Genomic DNA, 15,826 nt, shown 5'->3' with positions numbered 1-15,826 from the left:
ATTTTAAGTGTGACCTTTTCACATCCTGGTTCAAAGCAGCTGCAGGCTGTGAGCTCTGGCACAAGATACTAATCACTGCTTGCCTGTGCTAGGGGAGGCTCACATCCCAGTGGAGCAAAAACTGTGGCCGGAACAGTCACCTCCACAGGCATGTATGGAGCTCTCTTTGCTGCAAGATGGGAAGTGACCCCAATTTTAAGAATGGGCTTCCAGAACTAAGAAAAACCCAGAAACCTGTGAAGGAGGGATCTGGGCTTTCCCGATTACCTGACTTTAAAGATGCTAATTCTTCCCTGAATAAGCACAGCTAGGTGACGAGTTAGTTATCAGTGAAAGGTGGATGCACCGAGGGTATGGACCACCTGATGCATGCCGTTGCCGTGTGTGGGCAGCCTCAGCAGCCACTGCAGGTGTCAGAGCAGTCTCTTCCCCCACTGGAGTACCAGATGCTGCTAACTAAGCTTCTACCCATACGTGAGGGAATTGGAAGTGCTCGGAGCTTGGCTGGAGATGCTGTGGAGTGTGCCAGATATCAGCATGATAAAATGTCAGTTAAAAGGCTTCCAAAAATTCTAAACTTGGAAGCTGAGCAGCTGTGGGAATAAGGGCAGACATGCTTGTTATAGACTGTCCTGCACCGAAATCTACCAGACTGAATGTTGGCTTTGAATAGATTCATTTCTCTGTTTTATTTATTTATTTATTTCCTGTGAAAAGTGCATCTTGACAGAGATCTTTATGTACACACTGTAAGTTACCAAACTACCATGGATTTCATTTATTTCTTAGGACATGCAATTAAAATGTAAATTAAAACAGTCTGGCTTTATCTCTGCTGCTGTGATAATAACGCTGACAGAAAGCAGCACACAGGAAGAAAGGGTTTGACTTACAGTTCCTGGTATCAGTGCATCACTGAAGCAGAAGCTCGAGACCCTGGTCACACCAGCATGCTCAGGAGCCCAGAGCGAAACAAAGGCACCCAAGCTGTTTGCTTGCTGCTTACGCTCAGCTAGCCTTCATCTCTCTTACACCCTTCAGTGTCCAACCCATGAAAAGGTGCTGCCCACATTGAGATGGGTCATCCCATCTCAATTAACAACTAAGACAACCTCCCGGGGATATGCACCCAGGCTAACCCAACCCAAGTAACTCTTCCCTTGAGACTCCCTTCTCAGATGAATTATTGGCTGTAACATGTTGATATCTAAAAATTAACCAGCACAATTACTTAGGTTAAAAACTCCCACTGACTAGTTTCAAAACATTTGGGGGTTGCCGAAGCGTGGAAGTTAACCACAGAGTAAGTGGCTGTAAGTCAGAATATTGGCTAGAGTTTGTTTGTGTTTGTGAAAACTAAGCATTGAGGATCATAGGACCACAACAGTTCTTTTTACTCTAACATCTTTGAAAGCTGGAAAGGGAAGAGAAGAGAGATGCTGGGGATTTCACATGTATTGAAAATGGCCTGTAAGCAATAGATCACGCTTGGGATACTGTCCCCTGTTTCCCACTATAGAAACCATGGATTGAATGTACCTGTGTCTTTTCCATGTCCTAAATGGCCTGGTTGCTAAGATTAGTGAGGTCCAGAGCTCACCATGGCCTCATTTTTCATCCGCTGCCCCCGGGAGTAACACAGAAGCAGCTGGCAACACAACAGTATTGTCCCTGTGTTTGTACACAGGCCCCCTTTGTTCCCGCATGCACAGAGCAGCGGCTATGACAATAGCCTGAGCAGCACTGTATCCTCCGTCTCCAGTGTTGCACTTGTTTATCAGTTCTGGGATTGGCGAAACTATGATTTCCTGCTAGAAGGGGGCAGGTTGTCATAGTCTCTTCCATTTCCCCCAATCTTCAGGGTCAGAGTGGTGAGTGAGGCCCAGGGAGATCTGGACTGCCAAAATGTCACCACTTCAAGAGACTGGCAGGACAGGATGCTTCGTCTCTCCTGTGCAAGGTAGGAACCACCCTGGGAGAAGGAACCAGACAAGTAACCTGGAGAGAGGCTGAGAGCCTAGGGCGGGACCACTGCAGGCAGCGGCTGAGAGTGTAGCCCAAGGAGGATGGGGCTCTGGGTTGGAGACAGACACCTCTGGCTCACACACAGGGAAAAGCAACTGTGGTCAGGTTTGACAACCTCCCAACAGGGAAGCAGACCTAGTCTGCACTCCCCGTGGGCTTCACATATAAGAATGTAACCAATGTTGAATAAAAAATATCATTTACATTTCATCTGTCCTGAGCATGCAGAGACATTTTTCCTTGTTTTCTAAGCAACACAGAACATAAAGTTACCAAACCTTTATGTTGTACCAGATAGGGCGGCAATCTAGTGATGACCATAGTATATGGAAGATATGCACATCTTATGGAAAAGGCTTTATCAATTTTTAAAACAAGGGCTTTGTGCATTCTCAGATTCTGATGTCTCCGAGGGTCTTGACTTCAATACTCTGATGATAATAAGGGGGAAGCTATGCCTTTTAAAACATTTTTAAAGATTTATTCATTTCATTTCATGCATAAGGATGTTTTGCCTTCTTATATGGCATGTTCTGACCAATGGCAACATTATCTCCAAACTGAAACATATGCTCCAAAAAGGGTTTGGAGAGAGGTAAACAGGTGGTCACAGTATCTGGGAAGAATGGAAGCTTGGAAGATTCTTGCCCCCCCCCCAACAGTGTAAGAGGAAGTAAACACCTAATGCCTCTGAGACCTGTGAGTGACCAGAATCTCCAGGGACATGGAGGTTTATCAAAGTAACCATTTCTAAAGAGCAGTTGTTATTACTAAGCTCTTACTGTATATACCATGTATGTATAGACTTTATTAATCTTACTGTATATACCATGTACATATAGACATTACTTTATTATCTTACTGTATATACCATGTACATATAGACATACTTTATCTTACTGTATATACCATGTACATATAGACATACTTTATCTTACTGTATATACCACATACATATAGAAATACTTTATCTTACTGTATATACCATGTACATATAGACATTTCTTTGTCTTACGATATATACCATGTACATACAGACATTACTTTGTCTTACTGTATATACCATGTACATATAGACATACTTTACCTTACTGTATATTCCATGGACATATAGACGTTTCTTTGTCTTACTGTATATACCATGTACATATAGATATTACTTTGTCTTACTATATATACCATGTACATATAGACGTTACTTTATCACAGTGCTAATTGCAATAACATCAAACACTTACACAGTCGTGCTTCCCATTCTTGCAGAACTCAAGCCCAGGAAGTCTGGTTTTAGGATCTGGTCTCCATCAGGAGCTCCTCATGCTGCCAATACACTGAGACCATGACAGCATTTCGTTCTGAGAGGCCTTGCAGTGTCAGGGTAAGTCTCGGTACTGAGTCCTTTGCCCTGGTTGGATACTGTCTTTAAGAGTTTTGCATTTTTTCTTCTATTCTAGATGATAACCTAGTAAAGTAGGTGCTATATTACCCCAATTTAATAGATAAGGAGATAGAGGCACAGAGAAGTGAAATCTTCCATGCAAGGTCACATGACTTTTAAATAGGGAGGCAAGATTTGAACTCGGTTCTCACTGGAGCATTACCTGACTATGAGGCTTGCCCAGCTTCCCTGCTGGCCGGGAGTCAGTGTCCCTCAATGGACTGGTGTGTTAGAGGGGGGCATTTACTCCTGGCTTTATAGGATTCCTGCACCCAAACTGTGCAGCTGGAAGACTGAGCAGATGTGAAATGACTGACCTGCAGCCGTCAACTTTGTCTGAGCAAAGCCGGACTCCCCGACGGTGACAGGGAGGGAACGGTAATGACTGTGAGTGGACGATGCCTCGTGCTTGGCTGTAGGTGGACTGAGGAGCTGTATACGTAACAGGACATGGGGAGCATATTCAGGAAGCCACCTGTATTTCTGCCCACCTCTCTGTCTAATTCTTCTCCGTAGGCCCCATTGTTGTCCTAGGATAAAAGTTAAAGAAGTCTGTAATTCTCCTGGATGACCTTCAGGAACCAGAAGTTTCCTACTTACTTAAGTTTTTTATTTGTTTTTTATTTTTTTTCCCCCAGGCAGGTTTCTGTGTAACAGCCCTAACTGTCCTGGAACTCACTCTGTAGACCAGGCTGGTCTTGAACTCACAGTAATTCACCAGCTTCTGCTTCCCAAGTGCTGGGGTTAAAGGCTTGTGCCACCACCAACCGGCTCCTTACTTAGAATTTTAACATGGTGTCACTGAGAAATGATATTCTCAGTCCTGTGAGGGATGCCAGACTTCCAGCACCATCTGGAGTGGCGACTTCCCCACCACCTCCCATGGAGGGGAAGCAGAAAAGCCACCCAAGTTTCAGCTTGGTTCATGTAGGGTGTGTTATTTAACATTCTGCTACTTGGACAAAATACCTGAATGAATCAGCTTTTAAGGAACCAAGTTTCATTTTGGCCCATACTTTTGTGGGGTTCCTCATGGCAGAAACACACAGTAGAAGCAATCTGTTCCCTTCACAGCAGCAGGAAAGCAAAGAGGAGAGATGTTTTAGTTGGGGTTCTCGGAAACACAACCAAAGGGATGGTGTGTGTATACAGAATATATATCAGGGTTTATTAAGTCAGGTTGAAAAGAGTAATGGCAGTCAAATCACACCTGAATCATGGAGAACCCAATAGTTCCTAGGTCCTTGACGTATGAACTGACAATATGACCACTCCATGACTTGGCTAAGGAGAAGCTTTTTACTGTAGCCATGAGGGAGAGAGAAGCCAGAGACATCTGTAAGAATCTAGAGCAGAGTGAGAAAGCTGTAGATTAAACATGGTAACCTCACCATGAGAGAGACAGAAATGAGAGAAGCAGGAGCAATTCAGGAGATCCAAGCAGGGAGGGGACAGGAAAGGAGAGAGGGAGAGAGAGAGGTACCGGAGTGGAGGGGGCAGGAGGGGGATCTAGCAAAGAAGACAAAAAGAACCACAGGCCAAAGAAAGCACATAGAGCTGAAATAGTAGGGTTATAAGAATGAGTAGCTGTCAGGAGGGAAAGCCATGAGCTGAAGTTTAGGGGAGGGGAGGAGGGGAGAAGAGCCAGGAGGCCAGCACGGACTCTGAAATGTGTACTTGTGATACTGAGTGCGCTTGGAGGCCAGGATGTGCCTCGGTATGCTATTAGATACCACGGAGAGCCATTTGTCCCTTCTGCCAGTGACAGGGAAATGGCTCTTTTGGTAGAGGGGAACCAGCTTCACAAGCTTCCAAGGAGTTCTGGCTTTTGTCTAACCACCAGAATTTGGGGAAATGGAGTTTCCTTTGGACCTAACACTTGAGACTGGTATCTCCACAGTCAGAGTAGTCCCACAGTGGCTGTCTCGCACTGGAAAGCAGCAACTGGTAGTATCTTAGTCCATGTAGTGAGGGCCTCAGCAGTTCTTATCTGGTGCAGGAAGTCCAGAAGGTCCTCTGGTCCTTATCCCAGGAAAACAGCTTGGAAATGCTGGTTCTGCTGCCGCTGACATCAGCACTAATCAACGTGAGGCCAGAGGGAAGGCCGACCTAGCGAAAGGTCAGAGAATCCTTCTGACTACCCTTTTAACCGAGGCTGCTAGCACAACCAGGGTGTGTCTTCCCAGCTCTATCAAGGCTATCGGGACAGGTTTTTAGGTAAGGCTCTTTCCTCAGGTGGCTCTAATGTGTGGCAAGTTGATTTTAAAACCAACCATAACAAGAGTGGGAGAAGCTAAGTTCCAGACATCCCCATCAAGGACACAGTCCCAGTGACCCAACTTCCTCCAGAGGCCCAGTGTCCCATGGCTTCCACCCCAGTGCTAGGCATTTAGTATATGGTCTTTAAAGGACGCTTAACATATAGCTGGTAACACTGGCTGGGCCCTAAGTTTTATCTTTTAGTGTGATCTGTGGGCACTTCAGAGAGTGCCCTTTTTAGTAAATTTTGAGGCTCTCTGAACACCCCAGGAAGTGGCTGCCTAAGTCTCCCTCCTTAAGCATCAGAGACAGGACTGCGACAGACACACCAGACTTGGGGAATTAAATAACTTAAATTTAGAGACTCGAAGTCCAAAGACAAGGATAGCTCTTGCAGGTGCCTGTCTTTCCCACTGTGTTCTTCTGCTGTGTTTTTACAAAACCCTGGTGTACACTGCTTTAGGTTCTACACTAAGGACCTCGTCATTTAACACAATCAACTTTTAAAATAGTGATTTAGTTGTATGTGTGTGTTGCGTGTGTGCCAGAATGTATATGTGGAGACCAGAAGACAAACTGTGTGTGTGTGTGTGTGTGTGTGTGTGTGTGTGTGTGTGTGTAGTATTCACGGAGACCAGAAGACAAATTGTGTGTGTGTGTGTGTATGTGTGTGTGTATGTGTGTGTGTATATGTGTGTGTGTGTATGTGTGTGTGTGTATGTGTGTGTATGTGTGTGGAGTATTCATGGAGACCAGAAGACAAATTGTGTGTGTGTGTATGTGTATGTGTGTGTGTGTGCATGTGTGTGTGTGTGTGTGTAGTATTCATGGAGACCAGAAGACAAGTTATGTGAATCACTTTTCTTTTTCCACCGTGCAGGTTGCAGGGTTTGGACTCAGGTCATTTGGGTTGACAGCAAGTACAATTACCCACTGAGCCATTTTTACGGCCCATAATCAGCTTTTTAGAAGTCCTGGTTTCTTATACTGTACTATCCTGAACTATTGGGGACAGCTTGTGAATTTGGGAGGCACACAGGTATTAATAGCTTCCTTATTCCAAAGAGTTTCTACTACACTCCAAGCACTTGAGAGGCTGAGGCAGAACAATCGCTGTGAACTGAAGGTCAGCCTAGGTTGCAGACCCTGTTTCAAACAAACAAACGAAGCACAACCAAATAAACAAGGAGCTACAGAGTCCACAGGTTACCTGTGCTGTGTCTCAGGCTTGTGGAAAATAATCGCGGTTTACCCAGGCAAGCCCCATTATTCCAGCTTGCTACCTCCTCCCTGGTTTCCCCTTTCTTTGGGTTTCTAAAGCATGATGCAGACCTATGTCCTCAGAAACATCTCAGCTCGAGCAACACTGCATTCCTCTGAAGCCACTCTTTGGGGCAATAGTTGGGTGCTGATGGTTGGAGCTGAGAGCGTACTCGTTGCTTCCCCCCAAACTCCTCCTGCCACCTGCCAGCTGTCTCCCTTGTCCAGCCTCCTTTGTGTGGCAGAGTGGCGATAGAAAGGGGACATGCGTTTCGTGCCACTGCATCCTGGCATCGCTGCTTGCTTGGAATGTGCCGGCTATTCAGCTTAAACTGAGACCAGAATAGCTTCTACATCCTGCTCCCCAAACAACACCTCATTTTGCTTTCACAGAGAACCCTAGGATATTATTATCCACAGATGGGAGAAGCACCTGGAACTAGGAAAGGTTAAAGAATTCACCCAAGATGGGGTTTGGAGGAGGGAAGTGAAGAGTCCAGATTTAGCTCATACCCATCTTCCCTTCTCTGGGCCATCAGCATCCGAGATACTTTAAGCCTTTTTTCCCCCTTTTTTGCCTGTCACAGTTAGGTGTGCACGGCATAAGCATCCTCCTCTGGTGAGCCTTCTGAAGGTCGTTATGTCTGTGATGTAGAGACGCCGACAGGCGTGACAGGTGCAGCGTGAGATGAGTTTCTTCTTCCAAGGAGATGTCTTTGATGGTTGAAAAGCCCCTTCTCCTCCCCACAGTTTAAGTGAAAAGGTGGGAGAATGAATGGGAGTGAAGTGTCTCTTTGTCAGAGCACACTAAAGCGGTGGCATTTACTCAGGATCTTAACGGGAGGCGGAAGGGCCGTGCCATTGCTTTCTTCCTTAGGAGCCTGTTGCCTAGAGAGCTTCAAAAATATAAAACTCTACTTTAAAACTATGCTTTAAAAAACAAACAACAAACAAACAAACAAACGTTATGCCTCAGAAAGGGAAGCCATGGATTTCTCTGCAGCCATTTGGAAACATTATACCCAGGGGATCATCTAATGGCAGTGGGGGGCTGGGTTGGGCTGGGGTGGAGCTGAGCTCCAAGCAACAGAACCTAGAGAGGCTGGGGATGCAGTTGGAAGGGAGATGGGGGAAGGACAGAATGTGTTTTCTGTTTGTCTGTCCAGCAGTTTAGTTCATGTCATGTCAGAAGCTTTTGTGAACCCTCACCAGGAGAGGCTTTTGGGCTACTCTCTGGGTTTTAAGAGAACATAGGTATCGGAAGGAGGGCGTCTGTGGTGGCTTGAAAGAAAATGACTTCCATAGAGATTGACACTGTTAGGAAGTGTGACTTTGTTGGAGTAGTGTGGCCTTGTTGGAGGAAGTGTGTCACTGTGGAGGAGGGCTCTGAGGTCTCATATATGCTTAAGCCACACCCAGTGTCTCAGTCTGCTTCCTGTTATCTGTGTAATCAATGTGTAGCAGCTGCTCACCCAGTGCAAATACTGATACACCCCATGAGTGTGAATTTCAGAAACACGCAGAGAAACAAGCAAAGCCACAGGGGAAAAGACAGAGTGTGGGTACCAGTGGGACCAGCCAAGGGAGGGACACAGAAACGCCCAGAGTTTCTGATCTGAACTAAGGAAAGCACATGTATATGTGTGAATGGTGTGTGGATGGTGTGTGTGTGTTTGTGGATGGTGTGTGGATGGTGTGTGTGTGTTTGTGGATGGTGTGTGTGTGTGAATGGTGTATGGATGGTGTGTGTGTGAATGGTGTGTGGATGGTGTGTGTGTGTTTGTGGATGGTGTGTGGATGGTGTGTGGATTGTGTGTGTGTGTGCATGTGTGTGTGTTTGTGGATGGTATGTGTGTGTGGTATGTGTATATGTGATGTGTGTGGTATGTGTGTGTGGATGGTGTGTGAGCATATGTGTGTGCATGTGTGTATGGATGTGTGTGTATGGTGTGTGTATATTGTGTGTGTGTGTGTGTGCACCTGTGTGTGGATGGAATAAACAGAGAATCTTTCCTAGCTGGAGAGACTGAGGCATGGTAACTACTCTTTCAGCAAACATCAACAGGGCTGAGTGCTTGCATGGAAAACAGGATGTGTTGGTGCCTCTCGAGCTGACACAGCATACAGGAAGAGCAGCGCAGGAGATTTGATGGAACGTTGGAGAATAATTGGGGGGGATGGGAATGAGGACCAAGTAATAAGTGATACTAGAGAATCGGTCATTTTAAACTCTGGTCCTAATATCTCCTGTTAGTTGGGAGAATAGCCCTTCACTTTTGTCTTTTGGAGGATTAAGTTGGAAGACTCATGGGGAAAATCCATGGTGCCTGTAATTTACATAAAAATAATATTTATAGAAAGAGATAGAGAGACAAACACGCGTAAAACATTCTCAATTGCTGGGAGAGCATGAAAGTTTAGGCTTCACACTGAAAACTTAAATTCAAAGTGTCAAGGACATGGATGAGAAAGGACATTTCTTCAAAGACATTGATTGACACAGGCGACATAAATATCCCAAAGAAAATGCCACCTAAGACTTGAGAGACAGGCAGCAGTGGATCAGGAATGTTCCAGGCACAGGGAAGAGTGTCTGTAGGCCTGGGGGCCCATCTTCCTACAGTAACAGACATTCAATGTCAGTGTGGGATGGGAAGCAACGGCTTAGTCACTGAAGGGTGACAGGCAGGAAGATCAGGTCCCACAGGCTTGTGTGTGTGTGTGTGTGTGCATGCATGCATGTGCGCATGTATGACTGTGTGTTTCAGGAAGTGATCTGGATTTTATTCTCAGCACACTGTAAAGAGGTGGATGGATATGTTTTTGAAACAGGCCAGCTAACAGGCATGGGGCTATAAGGACCCACTTGTTCCAGTTCCAAACACTTAATCTATACTACTTTAGCTTTGCTGAGCCCTTACCAACTACGTGCACACTAGAATCTCTCTTTGATGTGTAAACCAACCAAGCTCAGAAGGACCAGGTAACTTGCAAAGGTCACTGCAGGTCTGAAGGACACTGGATTCGAACTGAGGTGGCCTGACTTCAAGGCCTATGCTTTAAACACTGCGTTACAGTGTTGCTCCAGGCCACTCAGATTTCTGTATGGGGACTTGGCCACCAGTTTAGGCAGGAAGCCTTGTGGAACAGTCAGTCAAGGCAACTGGTAGTGGAGCCTTGAAGGAGACAAAGTAACAAAGTAACAGTGGAGATGGAGACAAAGGGGAGGGGAGGGGAGGGGAAATTTCAGAGCAAATATTCATAACTGACATCAAAGAAGAGATCAGTTTGTTCCGCCACTGAAAACCTGAGCTTGCATAGCACTGGCCTGAGAAATGGACCAGAATAAGGGAGCACAAACATGCTCTAATTGTTAAAAACTTGAGCAAGTGCTAGCAGCCCCTTAGCGTGCTCCTCGGCCGAGCTGGGTGGCTTGTTGTGCAGTCAGCTCACGTTCCCCTTGTCCTGGCCTCTGCTAACAATCATTGGTGCAACTTGTCATTTGTACGGTGTGAGCCCTGTAATCTGCAGCTGCTGTGATACCTAGGCCATTCCTGTACCCTTGTACCCTCAGCTGATTGTCAGTCCAGGCAAACCCCAGTTCCCGGTCCCTTCTCTAATAGCTCCTCGACCTAGCGATCGTAGCCTTAGCCTTGGATGGCATGATCACACACCTGTGTGTACTCACCAGAAGCCCTTGATCCGTGAGCCTCTTCAGAATGCTGAACCGGTATGAGAAATTAAGCAAATATTGAAAAGCGATAGAAAGAAAAGAACATGGCCATGTCTTCTAATGCTTATTGATTTGTGGGATCTTTTCAGGCATGAAAACAAGACTCAGTGCTAGTATCTTGACATCGGATGCCTGTTCCCTAGAAGAGTGGTTTATTGATTAGGTGGGGGTTCCCAGTGAACAGGATTCTTCCCGGGAAAGTAATCAGCCTTCAGAGATGGAGCTGTGCTGAGACCGAATTGGACTCATTTGAAGGGCAGAGCACCATGGTCCAGAAGAATCAATAGCACCCTTGAAGGCCACTGAGGCCACTTTTCTGTCTCACATCAACATCTCTGAGGGTCGCCTTTTACCATTCTTTTGTCCCCCTAAAGGCCTCAAGATTCCTGGTTGGTTTTTCCGTGGTGGTGGTGGTGGGGGCAAGCACTATGCCGTGTCGGGCACAGAGGACACAGGTCTGCAGAATAAAACACCAGCTCCTCTGCAGTCCCCTCTCGCCATACCTTCCTGAGAACTCTTTGGTCACCTGCTGTTCCATGCTACACACTATGTAAAGGATCGGCGACATAGCCGTGCACAAGATGACAAAAGCCTTGCCTTCCTGTAGCTTATTTCTTCATCGATTCTTTGTGAATTTCATATCAGCTCCACTCATTTTCCTGCCCCTCCATACCTGCCCTCTGCACTTGCAACCTTCCCCCCAAAGAAAACAAAAAAAAAGATAAAAAATTAAAATTCAAAAACCTCTTTCCCTGGAAGCTGCAATGTGCCGTGGTGTGTCTCACAGTCTGTCCATTAGTCCAGACATCTCTCCTTGCAAATGTGTAGTCTGAGGTCTCTGGCTTCTGCGACACGATCGATACCAGATCCCCATGGGACTCCTCACGGATGCCTTGTTGTTGCTCTATGTCATGGAGATCCTGCAGCTTTGGATCTGCAGGATCAGCTTTTTCACATGCTCCAGCAGTTTAGAGATGGGGCAGATGCTGGGGCGGGCCAGCTCAAAGCCCTGGATCTGGGCCTGGGTGGTAGCTGAGTTTGTCAAGCTGCCCACCCTCCTATACCCCCACCAGCAGGGTCTGCTCGCCAGCGATGCCCTGGTGAGAGGTGGAACCAACTCTCCGGCCTCACCCCTCGAGGTGGATCTCCTGTGCCTATGCCACCAGGCCCAGCTCTACTGTGCTGCCCAGGCAAGGTGTGGGCCCGCTCCCTGGATGGCTGTAGCTGGTGAGAGATGGGGCTCTCAGGGACAGTTCTCCCGCCTGCAGTGAGGGGTGGGTTGGGGGGCACAACACATCTCTCCCATTCCCATGCCACTTCCCTGCTGACAAGGGGCGGGGCCAGTTCTCCAGAGCTCACATCCTCTGGGCTGTGGCCCAAGTCATGTGACTGAGGGCAAGAGCATCTCAGGTTTCCTCTGCCAGCCTGGATGTCCCTCTACCAGTGCCAGCCAGGCCTATGGGTGTCCTCTAGCACCCAGATCTTTTGACCAAGTTGATACTCTTTCTATAGATTGTATTTTCATTTCTGTATGCTAGTGTGTGTCTTTCCGTCTGTCTCTGTCTCTGTCTCTCTCTCTCTCTCTATGTGTGTGTGTGGTTATGTATATCACATGCGTGTTTGTGCCCATGGAGGACTGAAGAGGGTATCGCTCCCCTGCTGCTAAGTAACAGGTGTTCTTGACCTGTCTGATGTGAAGATTGGGAACAGAGCACAGGTTCTCTGGTAGATCAGTATGCAGTCTTTTCTGCTAAGCCATTTCCCCAGCCCTTTCTAGGCAATATTGTGACAATGTGGTATACAGTCTTCCAGGCCATACATTCACAAAGGTAAACACGTTCATACTGTATGAGTGGTTCTGTAACTTTTCACTAGCAATTTGTCTTGGAATTCATCCCATCTGACCTTCCCTGTCCTTTGATAAACCCTGAAGATAGGCAAGTGGAGTTGTCATTAGTTTTCACAAACAAGGCTGGAGAGAAGGCTCAGTGGTTAAGAGTATTTGCCGTTTTCCCGGAGGAGCTGAATTTGGTTCCTAGCACAAGTCTGTGGCTGCTCATGTCTTCCTGGAACCCCAGCCTAGGGAATCCACCACTACCTTCTGGCCTCTAAAGGCACACATGGAGCAGACAAGCACTCATAGACACCCATACACACATACTCATACTTTCTTTTGCACATTGTGTTGATATGTAAGTGTGTACACCAAGTATTTGCGTGTGAATTAGTTAGATTCTCTGTACCTCACTTTCCCCCTCTGTACAATTGCACTAGTGAAGTAATGCTTCTACAGACATCATGGAAGTGCACCTCAACTCCGCACTGCACACCCACAGGGATAGGTACAATAAGATGATCAAGCAGATAAGAAATGTTGGTGAGGGTAGAGAGAAATGAGAAAACCCGCCCCCTGCTGGTCACAGCGGAAGATGCTGCTGCTACCTTGGAAGACAGTCCGACGTTTCCTCGAGAGGGAAAATCCAGACTGTAATTTAATCCAAGAAGTTCCCTTCTAGGTCTATTCCCAGGAGAAATGGAAATAGATGTCTGCACAAAAAAATGTTCATAGCAGTTTTGTTTGTAGCGTATCAAAGATAGATGTAACTCAAGTATCCACCAACTAATGAAGGGTTAAATACAAAATTAGTATATCTATAAACTGGCATATATAAAGTATATCTGTGAACTAGCATATATATGTATAATATATCTGGAATATTACTGTATTATTACAGTAAACTGGAATATTACTCAGCATTAAAGAGAGATTAAATACTGATAGCTGCTAGAATATGGACAATCTTGGAAACATGCTAAGTGAAAGAAATGAGTCAGAAACAACATTATAATAGATAAATCTACTGTAGAACATTTCCAGAACAAAAAAGGGAGGTGGGTAAGTCATTAAAAGGCATGAGGGCAAGCATGGGAATAGAGAGATGCTGTTGGGTTTCTTTTTTGGAGTGAGAAAGATGTTTAAAATGAGCCACATTTGAGAATGTGTTTTAAATCACTGAGCTGTTATGGACAATAAATAGTTTAATTTTATACCAGGTGCCAAGCTCTGAATGCCATGCTCATGCCTCCCACGAATTCCTATGTTGAAACTTGCTGACAGTGTGACCGTCTTTGTGTTGAGCCTCTGGCAGGCGAGGAGACCATCAGGATGAAGCTCTCACAATTGGGACTAGTGCCTTCAAGGAAGAGACTCTACATAGTGCTTCCTCCCTTTTAACATTTGGAGGCCCTATTAAGCACCAGCCACGAACTGGAAAACGAGCCCTCACAAAACCCTGAGTAGAGCCTCCATCTGGAATACCCTAGCATCCAGAACGATAAGGAGCAAGCTACTGTTGCATAGAAGCCATTATTTGATAGTGATGGTTGCAATAACCCAAAAGACCAAGGCACCGTGTGAATTACACCTCAACAAACCTATCATTTTTTTTTTAAAAAAGTGGTTACTTTGAATATTCCCTGAAGGACAGGTATAAAAAATACACAGAAAGACTTTAGCAGTCTGTTAGCTCTCTGTAATTACTCATTGGTTTCTTTACTGTTTTCAGGAGCCAGGGTCCTATAAGCACATTTTTGATGGAGGAAGGTCATTGGTTAAAAAGGAAAGAAACTGCTTGGCCCTCATAGGTTAAAACATAGGTGGGTGGAGTAAACAGAACAGAATGCTGGGAGGAAGAGGAAGTGAGCTCAGAGGCCATGCTCCCCTCTCCCGGGCAGATGCCTTGAAGCAAGCTGCCAGGTCAGACATGCTGAATCTTTCTCGGTAAGACTGATGCTACACAGATTATTAGAAATGGGTTGATCAGGATATGAGAATTAGCCTGTAAGAGCTAGAGTTAATGGGCCAAGCAGTGTTTAAAAGAATACAGTTTGTGGTGTAAAGCTAGTTGGGCGGGAGCCAGGTGTGACAAAAAGCAGGCCCACAGCTCACTCAACACATTTTAAAGTTAATTTTTTTTTTTTTTTGAGACAGACTTTCTCTGTGTAGCTTTGAACCCTGTCCTGGAACTCACTATGTAGACCAGGCTGGCCTTGAACTCACAGAGATCCACCTGCCTCTGCCTCCTGAATGCTGGGATTACAGGCATGTGCCACCACTGCCTGGTTTTAAAGTTAATTTTATTAAGTTAGCATATGTATTGGGTTTCATTGCGGCCTTTTTCATAAGCATTTGGTGGTGCAGGATAATTGTCAACTATGTTTTAAATAAATGCTGATTGCCCAGTAGTCAAGCAGGAAGTGTAGGTGGGACAACCAGACAGGAAGTAGAGGCGGGTCAATGAGAACAGGAGAATTCTGGGAAGAGTGAAGCTCTCTCTGCAGTCCTGCCCAGACACAAAAGAAGCAAGATGTGACTACACCGCTGAAAAAGGTACTGAGCCATGCGACTAAGGCAGATAACAATAATGGGCTAATGTAAGTTATAAGAGTTAATAAGAAGCCTGAGTAATGGGCCAATCTGTTTATGATTAATGTAGACCTCTGTGTGATTTCTTTGGGACTTAACGAATGCGGGAACCAGGCAGGACAGAAACCTCAGATAACAATTTGGTATTGTACTTTGCTCTTATTTCTCCCCCTCCCTCCAAGCAGACTTGCTTATCCAGAGGATGGGTACAGCATTCTTTTCAGATTGTTCACAGTTGTACCCTTCTCCTGAAAACTCAACCAGGTTCTTCCCCAAGGCTGCTGTAGGAGGCTACCCCTGGGAACCTGGCTGGCTGCTTGTCAGTTTCCTTTTTATTCTCAAAAGCAGCCAGCACCAAAACCTTTGGAGGACATACCTGTGTCTAGGGCGTTTCCTTCCGGCGGTGGAACCTAGAACACACTTTCCTCTTGCTTAAACTGATTGTATTTTTTCTCATGAAAAGGGAACTTGTACAAACTGTCATGTTTTTAAAATAAGAGCAGCCATCCATCTTCTTCCTGGGGTCCCACCAATGGCAGCCATGGTGTAGGAACCCTCATTGATGCTACCTGTTAGGAGCCCTTCCCAATTTGAGCAGAAGGTTGTATAATGAGTTCTGGAAGCGGCAGCTAGGGGGCGACAAACTAAACATGGGGAAAGGACGGCCCCTGTCTCCGGCCCATAT

The 15,826-nt window shown here is 45.9% G+C and overlaps 1 protein-coding gene across 4 annotated transcripts in view; it reads left to right on the top strand.

Annotated features, from left to right (window-relative positions):
- The first annotated feature begins 1,737 nt into the window (after positions 1-1,737).
- Positions 1,738-15,826, top strand: part of Prr5l (proline rich 5 like) — a 183,369-nt gene continuing 169,280 nt past the window's right edge. For 2 of the 4 annotated variants that reach the window (XM_075961525.1, XM_075961531.1), the window contains exon 1: positions 1,842-1,960. In XM_075961525.1, coding sequence (XP_075817640.1) covers positions 1,938-1,960 — 23 coding nt within the window. In that variant the 5' untranslated portion in view covers positions 1,842-1,937. Of the gene's footprint in view, positions 1,961-3,288; positions 3,404-15,826 lie in introns of all 4 variants that reach the window. The other 2 variants (XM_075961529.1, XM_075961526.1) reach the window with 2 other exon arrangements.

This window comes from Microtus pennsylvanicus, chromosome 2 (genome assembly GCF_037038515.1).
Source record: "Microtus pennsylvanicus isolate mMicPen1 chromosome 2, mMicPen1.hap1, whole genome shotgun sequence".
In the NCBI taxonomy this organism is placed as follows: Eukaryota; Metazoa; Chordata; class Mammalia; order Rodentia; family Cricetidae; genus Microtus; species Microtus pennsylvanicus.
Note: the sequence above shows the minus strand (reverse complement) of the source record. Positions and strands in the feature narration are given on the sequence as shown.